General features: G+C 50.4%; 1 protein-coding gene across 4 annotated transcripts in view; it reads right to left on the bottom strand.

Moving 5' to 3' along the window:
• Positions 1-386: 386 nt before the first annotated feature.
• The window catches only part of CHST10 (carbohydrate sulfotransferase 10), a 29,558-nt gene continuing 8,258 nt past the window's right edge, over positions 387-21,686 (bottom strand). For 2 of the 4 annotated variants that reach the window (XM_070573481.1, XM_070573482.1), the window contains exons 3-8: positions 19,363-19,470; positions 18,685-18,816; positions 11,884-11,975; positions 6,016-6,250; positions 3,722-3,827; positions 387-2,248 (exon numbers count right to left, since the gene is read on the bottom strand). In XM_070573481.1, coding sequence (XP_070429582.1) covers positions 1,711-2,248; positions 3,722-3,827; positions 6,016-6,250; positions 11,884-11,975; positions 18,685-18,816; positions 19,363-19,405 — 1,146 coding nt within the window. In that variant the 5' untranslated portion in view covers positions 19,406-19,470 and the 3' untranslated portion in view covers positions 387-1,710. Of the gene's footprint in view, positions 2,249-3,721; positions 3,828-6,015; positions 6,251-11,883; positions 11,976-18,684; positions 18,817-19,358; positions 19,471-21,686 lie in introns of all 4 variants that reach the window. The other 2 variants (XM_070573480.1, XM_070573483.1) reach the window with 2 other exon arrangements.

Raw genomic sequence — 21,686 nt, 5'->3', positions numbered from 1 at the left:
GAGAGAAAACGACTTTTTAAAAAAATTACAACTAACTTTAAGGCCTTAAATTCAGATACATTATTCACACTATCACAGTTCAAGTAGGAAAGAGGTAATCAATTGGCTCATTAGGAGTGAAGTGATTTTAACAAGGCTTTGCTAAAACTTTATAGAAAAATAACTTGGGTTGCATCCTTTGCATGTCAGTGGAGGATGAGAGACCACTACACTGACTGCCCCTCGTCAACGTCGTGGTCAGCGGCACCCGAGCAGCCTCACTTCCCTTCCACGGTCCTGTCACCATATGCCGTCCGCGCAGACCCGTGTGGCCCATCACTGGCAGCAGGCCTCGGGACTGTGAGTGGCCAGGGAGCCCCTTGCCTGGAAGTGCAGCACGTGTCAGGTTTGGCACATATTTTTAATTTTATTTTACTTTCACATTTACAAACTAAGGAAGGCATTTTGAGGAAGGGAAGGCTGAGGCTGCCTGGAGGAAAGGCTGGGCTCGGGGCGCTGTGCAGAGTCAAGCACTTGGGACTGTTACCAGGGAAGCTGTCCCATATCTCGAGGGCCCTCACTGTCAGACAGCATGAGATGGGAGCCATGGCATGCTCTCAGGGCCTGGAAGATGCGTTCCTGGAGGCTGCCGGGGCCCAGGATTTTATTGCTGGTGAACTTGATTATCCAACTTATAGTCCGGGATGATGGCATTATCAGAAATGGGTTCAGTGGTGAGCATTTTGCTGAGATGAAAGGAAACTGAAATGTGTAAACTGCACTGATTCTGCGATGCTGGCATGTTGCCCTGCTTGCCTTCGGCCCCAGGGGTGGGCCCTGGAGAAGACAGGGAGAGAACCCCGCATCCAGACAGGACAGTCAAAGACAAGAGGCAGGCAATAATCAGGATGGACGTGACCAAATCCACAGCAGCCTGAGCTCCGGACCCAGCCAGCGCTTCCTGTTCCTTCTAAGTTGCCCAAAGATGGTCCCTTTCTCAGGTAGAAAGATCATACATTCCCCTCACTTCAAAATACATCTCTTGGGCTAAATGAGATAGTCAGTTGGGAGGCGGAGGTTCAGACACAGGGACGAGCAGCACGCAGACACGTACCCTGAAAAGACGGATTATTGAAAAGGGCCCTCGGGCATCCTGAAGTTCACAGGAACAAAACAGTCACAGAAAGAATGGTTTGCCTCTGCGATGACAGCAGCACCAAGGTGAGGGCCAGAGATGCCATGTTATTACTCAGATTTCACCGTGTGAGCCCCTGTGACTTCTGCAGACCAGAAGCTTCTCCATCCCTTGTGAAAGTGCTGGGTGCCATTCCTGCAACCCACTGGCGGCAGGCAGCACCGCCCCACCATCCACAGGAGCCGGCAGTGTGTCCGCCTCTTTGACAACTGAGGGAAATGACTCCTGACGCCGTGTAATGTTCCCTCCCGGTCTGTAAAACTGCGATGTTTAGTCCTTTTCCCCTGCTGAGGACAGCAAAGGCCCAATGGCACTGGTAGGGGTGGGGAGGGGCCAAGGGCCCTCAGCGCACCTTATGCCCAAAGTGAGTCGTAACGGTCAGGGTCCAGCTTTATCAGCCGAGGCACGCACAGGTCCATGGAGACTGCGGGAGTCTTCAGGAGCAGCGCGATGATGGAAGTGTCATTTCTGTGCTCAGATCTCCACTTGGTTAGCCTCTGGTCTAACAAAGATACTTGAATTCACAATCCTACGCATTAGTTCAGCAAAAAATCTGGCTTCTGGTACCCAAAGAGCTTAAAGTCCCCTTCGAAACGTGCATACAGGCGCCGGATGTCTCGTTTGCTGATGCCCAGGAAGTAGTGCTGCACCTTGGTTTTATTATACATGGTAATGCCTGGAGGGATGGTGGGGTACGACACCAGGTGGTCTATGCCCGCTTCTTTTAAGATGTATGGGGCGTCATCCTCCAGGGTCTCGTGGTGACCAATCACGCTGTACTTGATCTCGCAGGGTGCGCACAGTTCCACGTACGTCACCCAGTGAATGATGTGGTCCCCAAACTGAAGGTCCAGCCACCTGTGGTTTGGATCGCCCAGGTAGCGCACAAAATCTTCAAACTGGATGCCCCTGGTCTCTGTCCGGTTCCTCCTGTACTTCCTGATGATGCCGGGGGCGATCTCATGCCTGTACCAAGGTTCGAAGCGGGGGTTGTGAACAAACTTATCCTTAAAGGCAGAAATCAGTCTCTCGAAGGGGTCTCTTACAATAAAAAACTTGAAGTATGTTTTCAAACTAAGGAAAAAAGGAAGATAAAGAAGAGGTTAACCCGATGTTGTTGGTTGTCACAGTTGGGGGCGGAGAGTGAAGACCACCAATCGGGGCAGCCACGGCCCCCGTTCCCTGAACCCTCACCCCGGCCGAGCCTGTGACGGGTGCATTACGTGCAGCTCTTATGTAAACTGCTCAGGCACCTTGGAAGCAGACCCTGTGACTACCCCGCCTTACAGGTGAGGAAACGGAGGCTCGGAACCTGCACTGGTCTAAGGCCACAGCACTCAGCATCCTTCGGGGCCACCGTAGAGATATCTACTTAACCTACGTTTGGTGTATCTGAATAGTTCAGAACTTCAAGAACATTTAAAGGTTTTCTTCCTGGGCAGACAATCATAAGGGCAGGAACCGTGAGTGAGTGAGGAACAGTGGAGGCCAGAGAAAAGTTACTTTAAGGGCATGTCTTTAAAAATTCAATTCCAAACTGCCAAGGAAGGAAAAACGAGGGAGGAGCAGTAAGAGGAAATAGAGAGCGAGGCTCCAGTTGGCAGGAAAGGTGGTCTGGGGAGTGGCACAGTGGTGCCAGTGTGAAGGGCCTGTGATGAGGGTGACCACAGAGTGACGACATGGACACGGCTGTGATTACGGTGTGTGTCCTCCACGCCAGAACCTGCTCTCAGGGCTCTGAGCATCTTAACTCACTCACTCTCACACAAGCCCAGGAGATCAGTGCTTGGGGGTAGCAGGACCCCTCCCCAGGAGAATCTCTGACCGGGCATTTAACACCTGCGTTCAAAAGGTTCTGCACAAGTTGGGAAGACCAAATAAGCCACGCCAGAAGCAATGACAATGAAGTAGCTGACAAGCAAGGGAAGTCAAAGGGCATTTGGTGCCCTGACATTTATCTGCTGCTTATGCATTCCTATTCCTCTGAAACCTTGCTCTACGGGGCTGTTTCACAGCTAACAAAGAGAACTTTTCAACGACTAGCTAAGTAGTTTCTTCATTGCCAGTCTCCATCCTTGCCATGATCAGTGAGGGCAGTCTCTCCCTGCCTGTGCCAGGTCCAGTACACGCCACCACTCCTGGGGGCAGCTCCTGGAGAAGCAGGCCTGACGTCTTTGGAAAAAGGAAAACCTAAGGGGGTTTCCCTGCAACCCAAACCCCTTTTGTATGAAATAAAGATCACATTCAGTAAAGAATCCATAAAACTTAACAGAACCAAAGCAGAACACAAACAGCCACTCATTTCCATTATGTAACCTTCACTTTCATGGCCTGCATACAGCCAAGGGTGGAGACGTTCTGAAGTTCTCAGGAAGACGTGTGAATTTAAGTGTGCTGAGTGCTGGCGTATGCCTGGCTGCCTCCACCAGCGCAAAGCCACGGCCCCCAGTATTCCCGGAGCAATCTGGGATACACGGCCAGCAGGGAACTGAGCCTCAGCGTTCATCAGAATCGCTCCCCCCAGCCCCCCCAGGTACTCGCTCCTACCGCTTCTGAATTTCTGCTTCGCTGAAGGAAGAGAGTCGAGGCAGGCCGTTCTTCTCGTGGTCATGAACCACGTTTTCGGGGATCTCTTCGATGGAAGGGAAGGCTCCTGTGAAGGAAAGAGGGAGAGGCCTGGGTTGGCTGCCTGCCTCGGTGCCATCCTTAGAGCAAGATGCTCATCTCTTGACTCAGGCCCCAGGTCCCCCACAAGCCCACCCTAGTATCCAAGTATAGGTTACTGAATTCCAAAACTGCTTCTGCCAGCAGGATGAGAGATGAAAGTGAGGAAAGCTGCTGGTAATCCATAAGCCAACTAGAGGAAACAGACGAGCTAGGAGGAGTGGGGGGCAATACCTACCCCTGGCAACACACCTAAACTGGGTTAAATCTGACATTTGAAAAAGATCACTGCATGCAAACAATTGCTAAAACCAGCAACACTTATTCTGCTCTGAAGCTGGGGGAAAACGCTGGAGGAGCAGACCATGACACAGTGATTTACACCCACAGCACCGTCGCGGGCCCATCGCTCTCAACAGACCAGGCTTTCCCAGCACCACAGCCCCCGGGGCTCAAGGTGGCTCCTAGGGAACCTCACAGCACCCCAGGCTGGCAAGTGGCAAAGATGTTTGGTGCTGGAAACGTGGCTAATGCTGTGGGAGTGACGTGATCTATTTGAATCAGGGGTGAAGGAGGACAGGGAGTGTCTGAGGCGGCGGCAGGGCAGGATGGAGAGGCCAGGGCCTGGGGCCACTGCTGAACAGAGGCTGCGTGCAGCCCATCGGCGGGGTGGGGGGTTGGGCAGGTTTTTCACTCTTTTCTCCACTTAGATAAATGGAAATAAAGCGTCACTGAGAAGATCTTAGCCAGGCCTCTGCAAACCTTCACACCCGTCTTTATGTTAATCCTCTCTCGTTAAACTTAGAGTCTGGCAGGGAAGAATCTGTTTCTGACCATCTAAGCAGTAGCCACGGCCTCACCTGCTTTATTCATTCCTTCCCCAAATGTGTAAGCACCGTCTGGATCTCTGCGCTAAGTGCTGTGGAGGCTGTAAAACCAGCAAGAGGAACACCCGCCCTCAATGTGCATTTGCCCCTGGGCCTGCGCAGGCACCTGTCCCCGTGCAGGTGTGTCTGGAGACGACTGACGACAGCCATAAGGACCATCCTTTTTCTATTATACGGCCTGGCAAACCACTCCCATTTTTATCCCGCCCTTGTAAATGGGTGTTTACTTCTTTAAAGTCTGACGCTTCACACCGTGCTAGCAGATTTGTAAGACTTTTATATATTTATTGTTTTAAACTTGATTTGTAACCTCATTCTTTGATATCAAAAATCCAACATACTGTCAGATTACTCAAGAAGCACATTAATTATACAGACGATGAGGCCAGTGTCTCCCTTTCCCTACCAACCAACCAGTGAAAAGGCCAAACGACAGCAAACTCTGAGAACAGCAGCAGGAGTGGTGGGTGGAGGACGGAGGCCCCAGGGCCACCTCCCACTCTGCTCCAAGGCCTGATTCCAGGTGCAGGAAGTCACAATGCAGGTGACTGGAATCAAGTTCCTTCTGAAGCTGAATTTAACAGATGGAACCCATACTTATCTTGGATCAGTTCAGAGTAATTGGAGTTTAAACAAATAAACATGGTGTCTGAAAAGAGTGGTGAGTAATCAAAAACTGCAGTGTGTGAGGCCACTTCTCAATGGTCTGATCTGTTCCCAAATTTCCTGAAGTCAATTAAACCCTCTGAATATCGATGCTCAGTGTAAAATGGGGACAATTCCTTTCCACCCAAGCGGCACAGAATACTGGGTCTGTGGGTGAAGAGGCTCCCAGGCCACCTGGCCAGGCTCCCCTCCCAGGCACGGGGTGTGGGGGGCCCTTCTCACCACACAAAGGGCAGCTGTGAGGGCAGCTTCCTGGGCTCAGGGAACGTGACGCCTTGACCTACCAGGCCAGAGCGAGTAGTGATCAGTGCACTGCGTCTGAGAAGAAAAGGGATCCACCTGGGTGGGCAGGCTGCCCGGGATGGGGAGCCCGCTGTGGACAGCCAGGAGATCCTGACCTTAGGTGTGGCCCTGAGAAAGCGATCAGTACCGAAATTAACCCACCAACTTTTAAAGTCCCACACTAACAGGAAAAACACGACAGAGAACTGCCTTTTCAGGAGAACCGTGCCTTCCTCTGCTCCTCTCTCCACCCTCCTCTGCCTCCCTACCCAGGCCGCAGTGACCTCCCTGGGCAAACCCAGCTGTCCCCCGCCCACCACAGTCACCGGGCGCTGCACGCACCATTTAACACGATCAGCACTTTCTTCCACTGCGTGTTGCCCACTTTGGGAGTCTGGCAGAAAAGAATCTTGTGCTTGTCACAGACAAATATTCGGTCCAGGACAAACTTAGAGACGGCAGTGTGCGAGAGATTCCTCAGGGCTTCATCCCTGCAGACATTGCGGATGAGTTCCAGGCGCTCCAGATAGACCAGGGGTTGAGCAAGCTGGCTGTCTGGGAGCATTGCCCCAGTGGGCTGCAAGCAAGGAGGAGGCACAGGCTTCGTTAGCAGCAGACAGGGCAGAGCCCTGCACGAGCCCCTGGGGGCCATGCAGGAACACTCGGGCGCGAGAACCTCGGAGCCACCCTCGCAAACAGCAGGGCTCTGGGGTGTGACCCACCCACAGGGGCTGGGGCTTCAGGCCACGCGGCTACGCAGGACCACGGCTTAATCAGAGAGCGGGCCTTCTTCTCCATCCTCAGCTGGGACAGACCGAGGCGGCAGGTGGGCTGCCTGCCTGTCGCTTTGCTGATGGCATTATGGCCCATGGTTTCCCAGAAACAGCGGGTACTTCTCATTCAGGGATTTTAGTGCTGGCCAGGTTCCCCCTTCGTTCTCCCTAGCAGGTCCCTCCGGGTAATTCTGAGTGTCTGTGTGACGGTACCTAAGGACCAGCTGTCTACACACATGGTGACTGTTTTGAAGATACTCTGGTCTACTGGTATATCTGGTTTATTAATTAAAAAAATACCTTAGGTCATTCAGCATGGGTTTTAAAAATGCAGAAACCATTTGTTTCCTTCGTGAAAAGCACCTGATTGCGTTTCTCTGTGAGGTAGTTTCAGGAGAGGGGAGGGTTTGGCTTGGTCGTCACGGCTGTTGTCCCAGAAGTTTAGCCACCGTGAGCAAATGCTGGAGCTCGGCGGCGGTGGAGTCATCAAATCAGGAGAGGAAACCCGAGCAAACTGTGGGGTGAAGACTTTGATGCCAGACACCCATGCCCGTGAGGACAGTGAGTCTAGAACCAAGCAGGGGCGGGCGAGCTGGAAGCGCACCTCAGCCCCTAGGCCATGGGACTTGCTAGGAGCCCCACCTCCGGCGGGGTTTCTGAGGCCAGGGTCCAAACTGCACAAGGGAAACTGCTGCTGCTTTTATTTTGTGATGTCTTTTTTTTTTTTTTTTTTGTGGTAAGGAAGATTGTCCCTGAGCTAACATCTGTGCCAATCCTCCTCCATTTTGCATGTGGGATGCCACCACAGCATGGCTTGACGAGCGGTGTGTAGGTCCATGCTAAGGATCCGAACCTGTGAACTCCAGGCTGCTGAAGCAGAGAGCACAAACTCAACCACTATGCCACCTGGCTGGCCCCATGTATCAATTTTTGATCATCTCTGAGTTATCTGGAATAGGTCCCTGAATAACTTTTTTCCCCTCAAAAAATCAGCATATGGGAGGTATAATTTCCAGCCCGTGTGCAGCTAAGGCAGTTCCTCCGCTGCCTACACACAGAGAATACAACTCGAGTGAAAACACCGAGTCACAACTCTCCCCATGAAATTCTTGAGCTGAGGCTTCGTCACGTTCTGGGACTGACCAGTGCAGAGAAGTCCGTGCCCCTGCCACTGTCATTTCGTTATAGGCAACCGACTTTTCATACCTGGGTGCTTGCAGGACTTTTTGGTCATGATTCCAGCACATTAAAAGTTCTGCCAGGAAATGCGAGCGTGAGTGTCCTCGTTGATTCTGCCTGGAATGTGGTGAGCCCGTGTGCCAGCGTCCCAGGAAAGGTCCTTTCCTCGGGACACCTGGGCGGGGGGTGGAGCTCACGTGAGACAGGAGGAAAGTCATTTTACCTTAGGAGGCGGGCAGGGGTGTCCAGTCGGAGCCTCAGCCCCCGGTTCACGCAGGTTTCCTCTCCTGGTTTGATGACCCCTTAGAGCAGAAACCAGTGCCAATGCGCTCCAGCATTTGCTCACAGTGGCTGAACTTCCGGCACAACTGACATGACGACCAAGCAAAACCCTCCCCTCTCCCTAAAGTGCATTCCAGAGAGGCACAATCGGGTGCTTACCACCAAGGAAACAGTCATGCGCCACGTATGTCACACTGCAATGAATGCTTTCTAAAAAGGAAATACACAAAAGTCCTAACAGCTCTCAAAGAGAGTTACGGCTTACAACAGTAGTTGATGTTTTCTCCTTTCAATTCTGGGTATTTCTTTAAAATACAGAGCGAGTACATATTACTTCATAAAAAGTCTGATTTAAAAATAATGGCTGGTGGAGGGAGCACCTATAAAGACTTCTGGGAAGTTCTGGAAAACCGTTCAAGTCCTCCATGGACTACTTCTACCACATTTGGGTACTTTCTGTATCCAAAGGCAGCCCTGCCAAGACAGCACGTCATTTTCTCTCTTCCTTCAGCAGGACTTCCACCAAGTAAAAGCCACAACTCTCTCCCAGAGTCCCCTCTGAACGTCCTTCCAGGGCTGGCCTGTCCCTTTCTTACCTTCCACGGGCCCCCGCTTTTCTTTCCTTCCTCCCTTTTCTACTGAGTGACACACTATTTCCAGGCACTTCCTGAAGTGGCCTCAGGGCCTTTCCACTGCCCAATAAAACAGAGATGAATCAGGATAGCTGGCAAGGAAAACGGATGCAAAATGGGTTCATTTAACTTTCCTTCTTGAGTGAAGGTTGACTTAAAAAATCAATAAAGATGAAAAAGCTCAGTTCGAAATTATGACACACATTCCTTGGGTCTGCTTTAGAACCTAACCGACTGTCTGTAACACAAGAGGCCTTTTGTTAATGCTCGAGCCAAAATTTTACAGCTTTGTTAGGAGGCAGAATTGATCGTTTGACAAATATTTGCTGAGTCTTTACTCTGTGCTTGGATGCAGTTGTAGAGTTTTCTAGAGATACTGGGAAGGCCTCAGCTGAGAGAGAACATGCGTGACACTGTGTGTGTACATGTATGTGCACATGCATGTGTGCATACTTGTGTGTGTGTGTTGGGGGTAGGAGGTGAGGGGGCTGGAGGGGGTAAATGGAGATGCACCAACACAGGCAGAAGTTGTTCAGTGCCCCCCATCCTTGACTTTTTATCCCCTCATTGTTCACATCCTGGTGGAATGTCTGCCCACAGATGCCTCCTGGTTTTCCAAGAAGCATCTGGAAAGGCAGTTCTGAATAGGGAGGCTGTTTCTTCCAACCCTACTCCTTTGGCCACCTCTAGTTGTGGCCTTGTTTCTCAGCATTTTGAAATGTATCTGCTGTTAGATCTATTTATGCCCTTAAAGTTACACAGAACTTCTTCCCAAGATTTTAAAGCAGATAGTCCCTCCAATTTAACTTTATCGAGTGGACTAAAATGCCCTGGGCTTTCCAGGCAGTCCACTTATGCGGCAGTTGTAGGAACCTGTCCTCCCTGAGGGACAGGTTCAGTTACAAAGTGGGGAGAACATAAGCCTCTGGAACACTCTGGAACAGGGACACTGGGAATATGGGACACAGAGGTCTCCACCCCACCGCCCTGGCTCCTGGCTCTTTCTCCAAGGCTCTACCATAACCAACTCCCTGACACACATAACCTTTTCCAGGACACTTTATCTCTTGTGTGTCTCACTCGATTTCCTGGGTTTCCCTGGAGGCGGAAGGATGTCTCGGGGATCCCTAACGGCTCCTTCCCGAGGTGAAGACATTCTGCAAGTGAGAGCAGGCACCTGCAGACTCACCACCTCCGCTCCTTCACAGAGTGACCTCCGCTCCTCCCCAAGGAGCAGGAGCACCATGCTGCTGCCCCGGCCCACGCACGTCTCCAAGACCGCGCCAGGCACTCGCCTTCCTGCTTTGATAAACGGAGTCTAGTTTTACCTCGTTCCCTCATTGCTCTCAACTCTTGCTCACTCAGAGTCTCTCTCTCTTCTCCGCACTCTATTCCAACTTTTGTAAACCTCAGATCTAACCTGGATCACGGCCGACACTCAAGAGCAGCACAAGCCAGCACCTCCAAACAACTTCTCTCCAGAAACTGCAGAAAAATCGCCATCATTTTCAAATTTGCTTTTCTTAAGCATTATATATATAAAAAAAATTTTTGTTCAATTGCGTTTACCAATTGGCGTTTTCTATTTTTTCCCTTTGCAAATATACTAAATCAATTTTAATGACTGAGATTATTTTTCACTCTTTTCCACTCAAGTATTCAGCTACGTTATGCACAGAATAAACTTTTAAAGGTGGGCCATGCAACCTGATCACCTTTCTAAATCACCTTTCTTTTGGGAAAACCTATGCTGAGTTCAACTTCTACCGATTCTTGGCCTCAGAGGATGATGTCCGACCACTGCTCCCCAGCTCCTTCAGCCCACTCCTGAGTGCTCTGAGGATCAGCGGGACGGGGCAGGAGGGGAAGGGGACAGAGGACACTGAGTTGAAAGCCCAGGCCCACTACTTGCTGCCCCTGACACACTGGGTCAGCTCCTCGAGCCTCACATTTCCCAACTGCACATGAGAACAGAAATACTTACACCTCCGAGGGCTGCTCTTGATCACCAGTAGGATTAAAGCCCAGTAAAGTGCTTTATAAACGGTAAGCACATTCAGGTGCAGTATTTTCAACCACAGTTACTCCTGAAGGCCAGCAGCCTTCACAGGAGGAGCACCCCTCCGTCCGCTGGGAGTGACCCCAGGATGAGCGGTCTCCTTCCTCACAGCTGCGCAGCACCAGCCCCGCCAGTCTCAAGCTGTGCTCCTCCTGCAAAACCCTTACGCTACCTTCGCGTCATCATTGATCCAAGTAACGAAACAGTTCTCTCCTTAACTTTTTCTATTAAAGCCACCCTCCTATTTCCTATTGGGATTTCTGGTTTCCTGTCTCTGTGGTCCATCCACGCTCCCTCCTTGCCCTGGAATGCTCATCCTAAAAGCAACATTCCCAGTCAAAGAGACCTGCAGACTTGATCTCTAGTCCATCAATGTCCTGCAGAAAGTAACCCCCAGCAGCATTTTAGTCTGAGCTGGTACATGCTTTCTAGACTTTGCTGGCTTCTAATCTGTTGCCCTTATACTGCAAATCCTGGACAGGAACTGTCCCCTTCTCTATGGTTTAATTCCGGGCTGAAGAGCCTTCTGGCACAATTGCAACCTGAACCTTCCAGACTCAGAATGGGGGTTAGGAAGGGAGAGGGGATCTCAAAGAGTGTCCCCACCTTGGCTGGGAAACGATTAGCACTGTACGTGCAGAAGGCACCTGAGGAGAGAGACCTGCAGTCTGAGTGTAAGGAAGGTGCGCCGGGCGAGAGCCACAGTCGCGCGCTCCGCCGCCAACGCCCACACGATTTGGGATGATCGGCCGTTCTCCAGAACTCAGTTCTCTCAGCCATATTGTTCAGAGGCTGGATTAGCTGCTCTTCTGTCCAGGACCCCTTCTAACTCTAAGATTCCATGATTCGAGGCCAGAAAGCTTTTCCCACTCCCTTGGTTTTCTCCTGCCCTTGCCTACCACCCTCCATCCCCCTGGCAAGGATCGTTCTCAGCTGCTCAGGAATTTAACTCAGTCAACATGTACAGAGCACCCATGATATACACAGCACTGTGAGGAACATAAAAACAGATGTGACCATGCCTCCCCCAAAGAGAAGTAAAAAGATGAGCAGAAACGTGCAGAAGCAGCAACTTTAAAGCAGAACGTGATGGCAAGTGGAAACCAGCTGATGAGATGACAGCACGGACAGAGGGAGGCCAGTTCCCACACAAAGGGGGACCCACTGGGGCAGGAGCGGGGAGCAGGTGGGAGGGAGACACCACAGGTAACAACCAGGAGAGGCTGCCCTGCTCCTCTGCTGACCAGGTCAGAGGGGACAGTGCCCTCGGTCTTGCTGTGCCCACCTTCAGTTCCTCAGGAAAGTGCTTCTCTCCTGGCAACTTCCCCGCGTCTGGCACGGCTGTCAGGAACAGAAGCTCCTGTCTGGCGCTGTATGCTAGGAGACAGAGAGGTTAAAACGTCTTCTCATGGAGCAGCAGACACACAGATCAGCAGGATGGAACAGAGGCCCCAGAGGGAGACCCGCACGAATACGCCCGACCGACATCCGACAAAGGTGCAAAAGCAGTTCAGGGGGAGAGTCCTTCCAACAAACGGTGCTCAACTGCACCTCTACAGACCCCAAACGGAGCCTTGACCCAAACCTCACACTTCATTCAAGATCGAACTCAAAGAGGACCAGCACTTAAATGTAAAACATAAAGCTATAAAAAACAGGAGAAAATCTTTGGAAAAATTGGTAAACCCAATCTCATCAAAATTTAAAACTTTTGCTCTGCAAAAGACCCTGTGAAGAGGATGGAAAGACAAGCCACAGATGGGAGAAAGTATTTGCAGACGACACATCTGACAAAGGACTAGTATCGAGAATATGCAAAGAACTCTCAAAACTCAACAGTAAAAAAAAAAATAGACAATTTAATTAGAAAATGGGCAAAAGACATGAACAGATATTTCACTGAAAAGGATCTACAGGTGGTAAATAACCACACGAAGGCTGTGCAGCATCATTAGCCATCAGGCAAACGAAAATTAAAACCACAGATGAGAAACCACTACACATCTATCAAAATGGCTAAAATAAAAAATAGCAAAAACTCCAAATGCTAGCGAGGATGCAGAGAAACTGAATCACTCATCCATAGCTGCTGATAATGTAAAAAGGTGCAGCAACTCTGGAAAACGGTTTGGTAGTTTCTTAAAAAACTAAGCGTGCAACTACCAAGCAACCCAGCAATTACACTCCTGGGCAGAGAAATGACAACTTCTGTTCACACAAAAATCTGCACACAGATTTTGTGGCAGCTTCATTCGTAATAGCCTCAAACTAAAAACAACCCAGCTGTCCTCCAACAGGGGCAGGTTAAACAAATGGTGGTACATCCATACAATGGAATACTACTCAGCAATAAAAAGGAACAAACTACTGATACACACAGTAAATCGGATGAAGCTCCAGGGGACTACAGTGAATAAAAAAAGCCAGTCCCAAAAGGTCACGTACTGTATATAAGATTATTGAAATGACAAAATTACGGAAAGGAGAACAGATCAGTGGTTGCCCAGGGAGGAGGGGCAGGTGTGGAGGATGGGAAGAAGGAGGTAGGTGTGGCCATAAAAGGGCAACACAGGGATCCTGGTGGTGATGGAGAAGTTCTGCATCCTGACTGCATCAACGTCAACATCCTGGTTGTGATTCTGAGCTGTGGTTTTGCCACATGTTACCTGTTGGGTTAAACTGAGTAAAAGGTACACAGAACTCTCTGTGTTATTTCTTACAATTGCATATGACTCTATCTCAAAATTAAAAGCTTAATTAAAAACAAAGCCAAGTTAGCAGTCAAGTTAGTGATTACACATTACCTAGAAATTCATGGGAATTGAAGTAAGACTAGAGAGGGGCTGGCCCAGGGGCACAGTGGTTAAGTTCACACGCTCTGCTTCGGCAGCCCAGGGTTCACTGGTTCGGATCCTGGGTGCAGACCTACACACCGCTCATCAAGCCATGCTGAGGTGGCATCCGACAAAGAAGAATTAGAAGGACGTACAACTAGGATATACAACTATGTACTGGGGCTTTGGGGAGAAAAACAAAAAAGAGGAAGACTGGCAACAGATGTTAGCTCAGCAACAATCTTCCTCAAGCGAAAAAAGGAAGATTGGCAACAGATGTTTGCTCAGGGCCAATCTTCCTCACCCCAGGGGGAAAAAAAATGCTAGTCCAGGGTAATAATTTACAACAAAGTGATTTGGGGGAAAACTTTGGGGTAGAACTTGAAGTTAATGTTCAGATCTTCACAACCAAAGAAACATTTGCTTTCAGAATTTTGCAAAGCCTAATAAATAATTAGAAAGAAAAAGCAAATATCAAATAAAAGCATAAAAATCAGCATAAGAAAACATAAACAAAGGCACACTTTGCTTTAAAAAAAAATCAAAACCCACTCCTCCTGGGTTATTAACACCAACACTTTCCACACTCTACTGCAGCCCTGTCCTGCCCCCGTCTGGCTGTTAAACATCCCCCAGAACCGACCCGCCGAGCGCGGCACTGCCTAGCAAGCTCCTGTGGCGTGAGGCCCTCCTGCAGGGGGAGGACAAAAACCCCTCACAAGTGCTCTGACAAGAATGACAATCCCACCTCCCCATCTCTGAAACCTCTCAGTTATCGGACTCCAACAGAAATCTCCCCGCCACACACCTTTATGAATGCCACTAAAATCTTTTTTCCTTTTCTATGTTTGAGTTTAAATGCAATCCTGACCAGAGCTGTGCACAGGAGCTGTTCTGTACCTGCAATGAGGACAAAGAATATTACATAAGGTGTAAAAATAGAGAAAAGCGCCAGTGCCCTCAGCTCCCAAAGCTCCTGCACGCACTCGAGGGCTGAGAGACCCGGGCCCAGCCCTCTGCCTCCTGCGCGTCCTCGTCATCTTTGAGCACTGACACAGTAATCAATTCACACTCCCCTTCGTTGGGTCACTTTGTGCTCCAAAAACAACGACAACTGTAGTAGCACTGTGGCGCTCAGCTCTGCCACAGGCTGAATGGGTTTCGCAGAACCCTAAGCTTCCTTGACATTTTACAGAGCACAATGTATTCTGAATTCTAAACAATTGACTTAATCAATGAATTTTTGAAAAGCAACCTCTCTCACACACTCTGCAGCACACAGAACAGGCTGTGGAAGCTGTGGAACATCTCACACTCCAATGCCACACACACCAGTCGATCATCCACAATTTTTAACATTTTTATGATTTTAGACTTCCTGGTATTTGCTCCTCTACTCCCCTCTGTCCTGATTCAACTAGAGTCAAACAAAACTGATAACACAATTTACATCTGGTTTTGTATTAGCTCACTTTTGTTATAGGCATCATTCTATTGTTTTACAACATGTCTTTAAGTTTGCCAAGGATGTACTGCCTTGTTTTTCCAGAAGTGATCACACCCACGCATCTGCCTCTTCATGCTGTGCGTCAGCGGCCCAGCATCACCCTCACCACACGCTGGGCAGAGGGTGTGCAGAGACATTCGAGTCAGGGGCTCTGCCCTTAAGGATTTACAGCCAAGGTGAGGGGCTGAGTCGAGGCAAAAGGCTGGAAAAGGAGTCAAAGAGAAGTAAGAAGAAAACCAGTGTCTCCACACACACACCAGATTCACAAGGACGCCATTTTTTATTTCAAGTCTTAACATTCCATGCCACGGAATTCCAATTACTGAACGGGATTTATTTCCCTATGATAACACCTGATTCTAGTTCAATATAACGCTGACATTTGTCAACCAAGGATGTGTCATTGCCACAAATATCACTGTGACTTCAATGCTGAGCTGAGTGACCAGAAAACCATTTTTAAGAACAAGGTAAGCACCGCTTTAAACAGCAGCTCAAGACAAGACTGCTCTTCCCATCAGCTCAAGTGGTGGGCAAAGCATTGAGAACAGGAAGGTGAAAAGCAAATGCGCGTGTCCACTGAGTGGGATTCTGGAACGGAGCCCCATTTCCCCGGAGACAGAGCCAGAAGGAGCAGCCCCACAGACACCCAGTTACAACCAGCTCCCCGAACACTGAGAGCGAGGATTTGCTATCCGCTTTCCAGGAAATGCAATTCATCGCATAGGACACCACTGTGTTGTCACTTATTTCCTCATGATGATACTTTACAATGGGCTTTTGGTTCAAAAGCAAAAACACTGCGAACACGAGTGAAACAAATTCCAACACCTGAGAACAGCTCTTATGGCCACGCGTTTACAAACCTCTTTCGCTTTCCTGTACAGCTCCAGGATCCATGGGGGAGGCACTGACTGCCTCCCCTAAGCCTACATGACCGTACCCACCAAACCACAGCCCTGGAGGGGCAGTGACGCCTGAGCCACCCGGCCCAGGCCCTCTCTGACGGCCTCCAGGGAGGCTGTGTTTAACTTCTTGTGGGTGCCAGACGCCTGCTTGTCATCCAGACCAGCAGGACACCCTGCGAGCAAGCTCACCTCCTTCATTCAGAACTCAGCCAACGGACATCCATCTTTGTGATGCTAACCAGGTACTTAGGGACAGGTAGATAAGATCCTGTGTGGTCAAGATGCGCTGGGTTATGTTTTGGGCCCGAAACAAAGGGTTCTCACTCTAAGTTCACCACACTCTGTGGTGCCAACACCACCGCCACGGTGACCCACCCTGGGGAGCTCTCCATGTTTCCCGCAGGTGGCAAAAGAGGAGTGGGGTCACGTGTCCACCAGCACCAACGCTCCCAACAAAGTGGCCCTACCACCGCGCTCCCATCCACCGACTACAGCGACCACAGCGGACATCAAAGGGCGCGAGGAATTGCCACTTGCGGAAAGGGCCGGGCACGTGGGGAGCAGCACCCAGGACGGCCACAGGGCTTTCCTCCAGGTATAAACTCCTACAGCCCGGCATCCTCCTCTGCAGGTTTACCTCCTGTCCCTTTAAGTTTTTGCTCCCTTCACAAAACTCTCTAGAGCTTCTACACTTTTCTGAAAAGGTTCAGCATGAAACTGGCCACATTACAGCAGAAGGGCCCCTCACTGATCAGAGCCACCGAGGAACGAGGCGTCCTTTAGAACCTATTCTGCCAGAGGACATTACAAGGCAAAGGCACACTTATTTCATTATTTTTAGTGGAAGTCTCATAAAATGTATTACATATACTACTACTTTTTTAAACAAAATAAACCATAATTTAACCTCATGACTTGCCTTTAAGTGCCCTCCCCACCAGGGGTGACATTTGAGGGAATCAGGAGTAAAACGTGTGGGCTCCTGGTAATATCGACTTCAGGCTCTCAGCAGCCCGCTTCTCCTTCAGTTTCCCAGCTGCGCTCTACGTCTGTGCTTCTCACTGGGACCCACTGCTAGAGACCCTAATGCACTTGGTCTCCAGTTGGGCCCAAGCAGCAGAAGGTTTACAAAGCCCCCCAGTGATTCCCAAGTGTCACAGGGGTGAGAACCACTGCTCTAATGCTTAACAGGGATCTCCATCACAGGTAGCATGTAACTGTGCCGGAGCAGCTGGAGAAATGTCCAAACTGTCAAGCTGAGATCTTCGTCTCAACTCAACAACCCTCCAACATTCGGCCCTTGAGTATCTGTGATGCTCCCCGATTGCTCTGTAATGCTCCTGGTACCCCAGACACCTGCACGTCTAACACTACCTTCCGGAGGCTGTGAAAACCTCTCAGTTCTCAGGAGGGTTCCTGGAAGATGAGGGTGGGACTTGTGATGACAGCCAGTTGGGGCCTGAGAACTAAGGGCCTGAGAACTTACTGAAACGAAGCAAGCTGAGAACCAGCCCCTGGGGCTAATTTCAGGGCTTCCCTCTTTGGCCTGCAGATCTGCCTTCCAACCTTGCTGTTCCTCTACAGACAGGGCAGGAGACAGAGAGGATGGGGCAGGGGTGAGGCATCAGGGACCACCAGCACAGCAGGGACACCCAGGAACTCTCTGGGGTGCAGCGGAGCCTGTAGCCTGCTGGTCACACGGGTGGCACAGGTTGTGCAGCTGCCAGGAGTAAATCAGGAAACTGCTGGAATGGATACTTTCTAATCTCCCTTTCTGAAAGGCTGCACCTGCAGGAGAAAGTGCAGAGTGCTATGCAGACTAAAGTGCTGTGCACACCCACATTCACAGGCATCGTCCCTATCAGGCAGGTGGTGTCAGGCAAATCTAAAGCTGTTCATGAGCCTTTTTTTGCTTAGGAAGATTTGCCCTGAGCTAACATCTGCTGCCGATCTTCCTCTATGTATGTGAGCTGCCGCCACAGCATGACCACTGACAGACGAGTGGTGCAGGCTCATGCCTGGGAATCAAACCCGGACCACCCAAACGGAGTGTGCCCAACTTAACCACTAGGCCACTAGGGCTGGCCCAAGCTGCTCATGAGCCTTTTCAACATCTCCTATGTACCTTGCCTCACTACACCACTGAAAGGAGTGGCCTTGCAGTTCAAGATGACCATCCCTGCACCTCCTTAGGTGTACCCCACACTTCACAGTACTCAGATGCCCGTTCTGCAGAAACAACACTACGGTCCAGGGAAGCGAAGGTCAGAGGCATGAACTAGAACCAGCTCTTCGGAAGCCGGGCTTGGTGCTCTTTATACGCCCTCATCTGAACGCCGACACCAAGTCAAGGAGAGTTAAAAAATCTTCAGAGACAACCTGACATACAGATATTTAAATCACCTTTCTTCCGGTGGAAGTCACTGAAGGTCACTTCCAAACAGGTGGCCGCCAGTGTACAGCACCTGCTGGCACCGGGTACGCTAATCAATCATGGCAGCATCTCACGATGACACCGAGCAGGCGAATTCCCAGACTCAGAGCCTGTGAGCCGCCTTGATGCCTGATTCTGCTGGGAGGCCACCAAAGAAGCCCACAAGGAAAGCACGTTCCGCCCACCCCAGGGGAGGTGCTGGGGAAGAGCCTTCCGTCCCCTTCCACCTCGCCTCTCACACCTCTGTTACGTGAGGGATTTGCACACCATGACCTCTGAGGTCACTTCCAGCATTAAAGTCCTTTGCCTTCTGTGACAAAGGCCACGTGTGGATATACCTAGGAACAATATCACAGCAAGGTCTAGATTAGCCAAAATCCATTCCATGAGGAAGCATACCCACCTTCGGGGTCTTTAAAGGTCAACGTGATGAATTTGCTAGCCACCATGAACATGAAAATCACCCAAAAGCATGCGGCCAACAGAAGCCACTGGTGGTGCATGTTGTCAAAGGTCAGCCATTCAGTGATTCTTCCTGGAAAACAAGCAAAATGCCTCTGCTGCTTACAGATGAACCAATTAAACAAAAGGCAGTCAAAAGAACAGGGGATTTCAGTTAAGAGAAGCAATATGAATATTTCAAATTTTTTTTTTTTGCTGATTCAACGTGTATTTTGACCCGGTATTTAACTTAACATTTTATTTTTAATTAGTAATATTAATTTATGGATTTGACAATTAAATCAAATTTAAAGCAGCCATTTCTACTTGTTTTTGGAATACGTGATAAGATTTTACTTCCTCAGATCTGTCCTCCTGGCTCCTTTCTGGCCCAGGCTAACATCAGAACGTGTTCCTAGTAGCCGGCACCCAGCAGGACCTGGAAGCAGGTGGGCAGGGGGCGGCCTGCCAAAGGCTAGACCTTTGCTGCGCAGAATTCACAGGGCGCAGACACCGTTCTGAGGCAACGACGAGCAGGCTGCGTTTAAAATCCTGATTCACTGGGATGTGGCCACACCTAGAGAATCTCTAAAGCAGTAAAGGAACGAACACGGGAGCTTCTGCGTCTCCATTCACTTGCCTGCAAGGGCCTGGGTGGAACCTTGGGGGTGGCTGTGTTTCATGCTATCACTGCCCGGAGTGATGCAGAGCACGTCAGTCCTCAGTGGATCACAGAAGTCACACTCTGCTGCAGGGGACACACAAAGAACCAGGGAGTCGCACTCAATTCTTGGCAGGAGACACAAAAAAGTGTGTTTCATTTCACCTTTAACACAGTGCTTCTTCAAGCCAAACCAAACCACTTCAAGAGACCCTGCCGGGCGGGGCTGGCTTCCACCAGCTGACTGGGGCATCCGTCACTCCTGGGCTGCAGGGAGGGCCAGTCCTCTAAGCACAGTGCTGACGGCAAAGGATTTCAGAGAGCTTCTGAACGCTGGAAGGGACAGAGCTCAGCGACGACCCAGGTCATCAACTCTCCTCCTTGTCTCAACAATCTCACTGGGACCAGGCATCTGAAACCCGAGCTCCCTCCACCAGGTGGTTATCCAGCCTACACCTGAATACACACTGCCATGGGGAGCTCACCACCTGCCATGCGGCCTGTACCTTTACAGGGTGGTTCATGAGCCACCTTCTGTCATCCTCGTGGGCCCACACATTAGCCCCAGTGTGTTTCCTGGGGTTCCCAAGTAGGGTTGTCAAATTAAATAAAAATACAGGACACCCAGTTAAGTTTGAATTGCAGATAAATAATAAACAATTTTTTAGTATAAGTATGTCCCAATACTACATGGGGTATACATTTACTAAAAGAAGCTATTTGTTGTCTCTCTGAATTCCAGACTTAACTGGTGTCCTGCATTTGATTTGGCGACACGACCCAACAAGGAGAACAACAATCCCGCTTTAACCGCCAGACGCCAGCGGGCTGCCCCAGCCGAGCCTCCCTTTCTGCTCCTGCCCTTCCTCACCTGAGGCAGCTGCACAAAGCAGAGAGCCCTGGGTGGCTCCACCACACACCAGCTCCGTGACTTAGCAAGTCACTTAACCCCTCGAAGCCTTGACTTCCCAGCCCTAATACCAGGCCCTCCTCCCGGGGTGGCCATGAGGATTAAATGAGAGAATGCACATAAAAGGACCAGTACCCACCCGGCCTGGGGCAGATCCCCTATAAACACAGATCAACCCATGCCTCAGCATCCTTTGTGACTTTCCAATTTAATCCACGTGTACCTTTCTAAGTGAAGTGGCCAGAAATTAACACGACAGCCTGGTCTGCCCCAAGAGGAGAGGAAAAGGCGGTACTGCCATCGCAGGCGACTCCAGCAACTAACCCTTCTCTTCTAGAGACAAGCAAGGCATAGACTGTGCCAGAGGGTGCAGGGCTCCCCAGACCTGACCCTCCAAGACGGCAACACTCGGAGGGGTCCCTGTGGGTCACAGTGGGGCGCTGCACTGAGAAACCCCAGCTGCAGGCCTTTTCTAACAGAGGGCGGAGGGGCCAGTGTGGGTTGGGCAGCAAGCAGAGAGAAAGAAGACAGTACCAGGAGGGTGGCCTGCTTCCAGACAGATGGGCCTTGGTTCCTGGGCACCAGTTCTCAGGAAGATTAGAGACCAAGGTTCTGAGCGGCCTGGGGCCTGCAAGCCACAGTTAGCTCAGACAAGTGAACGTAGACGAGGGGTCTGCTCCCTCATGCACGCAGGCATGCTCACTCTGCAGGGCCGGGAGCAGAACCCTCTGGTACGGCCACTCTCGGCGGCCTGCTCTGCTCAAGCCTGCTGGGCTTCTGGCCCAGGAGCCCCCTCCCTGGCATCAGGCCAGCACTCAGAAGGTGCTTATGGTTCAAGGATCTCCTCTTTCCCATGGGAACTAGTCTGCTGAAGGGATCTGAGTCTGCCCACCGAGCTCACCTCTAGATAAAAGTGGAAGATAATCAATCAATAGCCTTTCATGAAAATGAGGATCACGTCACCTGCTCTCCAGAAAGCCAGGTGGCTCCCAGGTAGGATTTCTCCATCTGGGCTAATTGAAAAGTGAGAAGCCTTGCCTGCGTGCCTAAGTCTTGGATTTTCATTTAAAGTCAGGAGCCCTTCACTTCTTCCCTGCAGGCCGGGGTGGGCGCTGTCTATTCTCTTCCTTTCCCAGCTGGGGAGCTCTCACCTATAAGAATACAACAGCCACCTGCATACCCATCAGTGTGCTGTGAGGGCCCGATGAGACAGAGTCTGCCAAAGTACCTCGTCCACAACTTACTATACGTCACCCACTGTCTTCTTTCAAATGGGAATTTTATTTTAGAAAAGCTCAACTTCTGAAGTGACTTCTGCCAAACTCCTAGTAAACTAAGATGCCTAGAGAACCTGACCCCTTCCAAGCCCAGCCACTGCAGCGGGGTCGGGAGA

This window comes from Equus przewalskii, chromosome 14 (genome assembly GCF_037783145.1).
Source record: "Equus przewalskii isolate Varuska chromosome 14, EquPr2, whole genome shotgun sequence".
Taxonomy (NCBI): Eukaryota; Metazoa; Chordata; class Mammalia; order Perissodactyla; family Equidae; genus Equus; species Equus przewalskii.
This window is presented reverse-complemented; position numbering and strand designations above follow the sequence as displayed.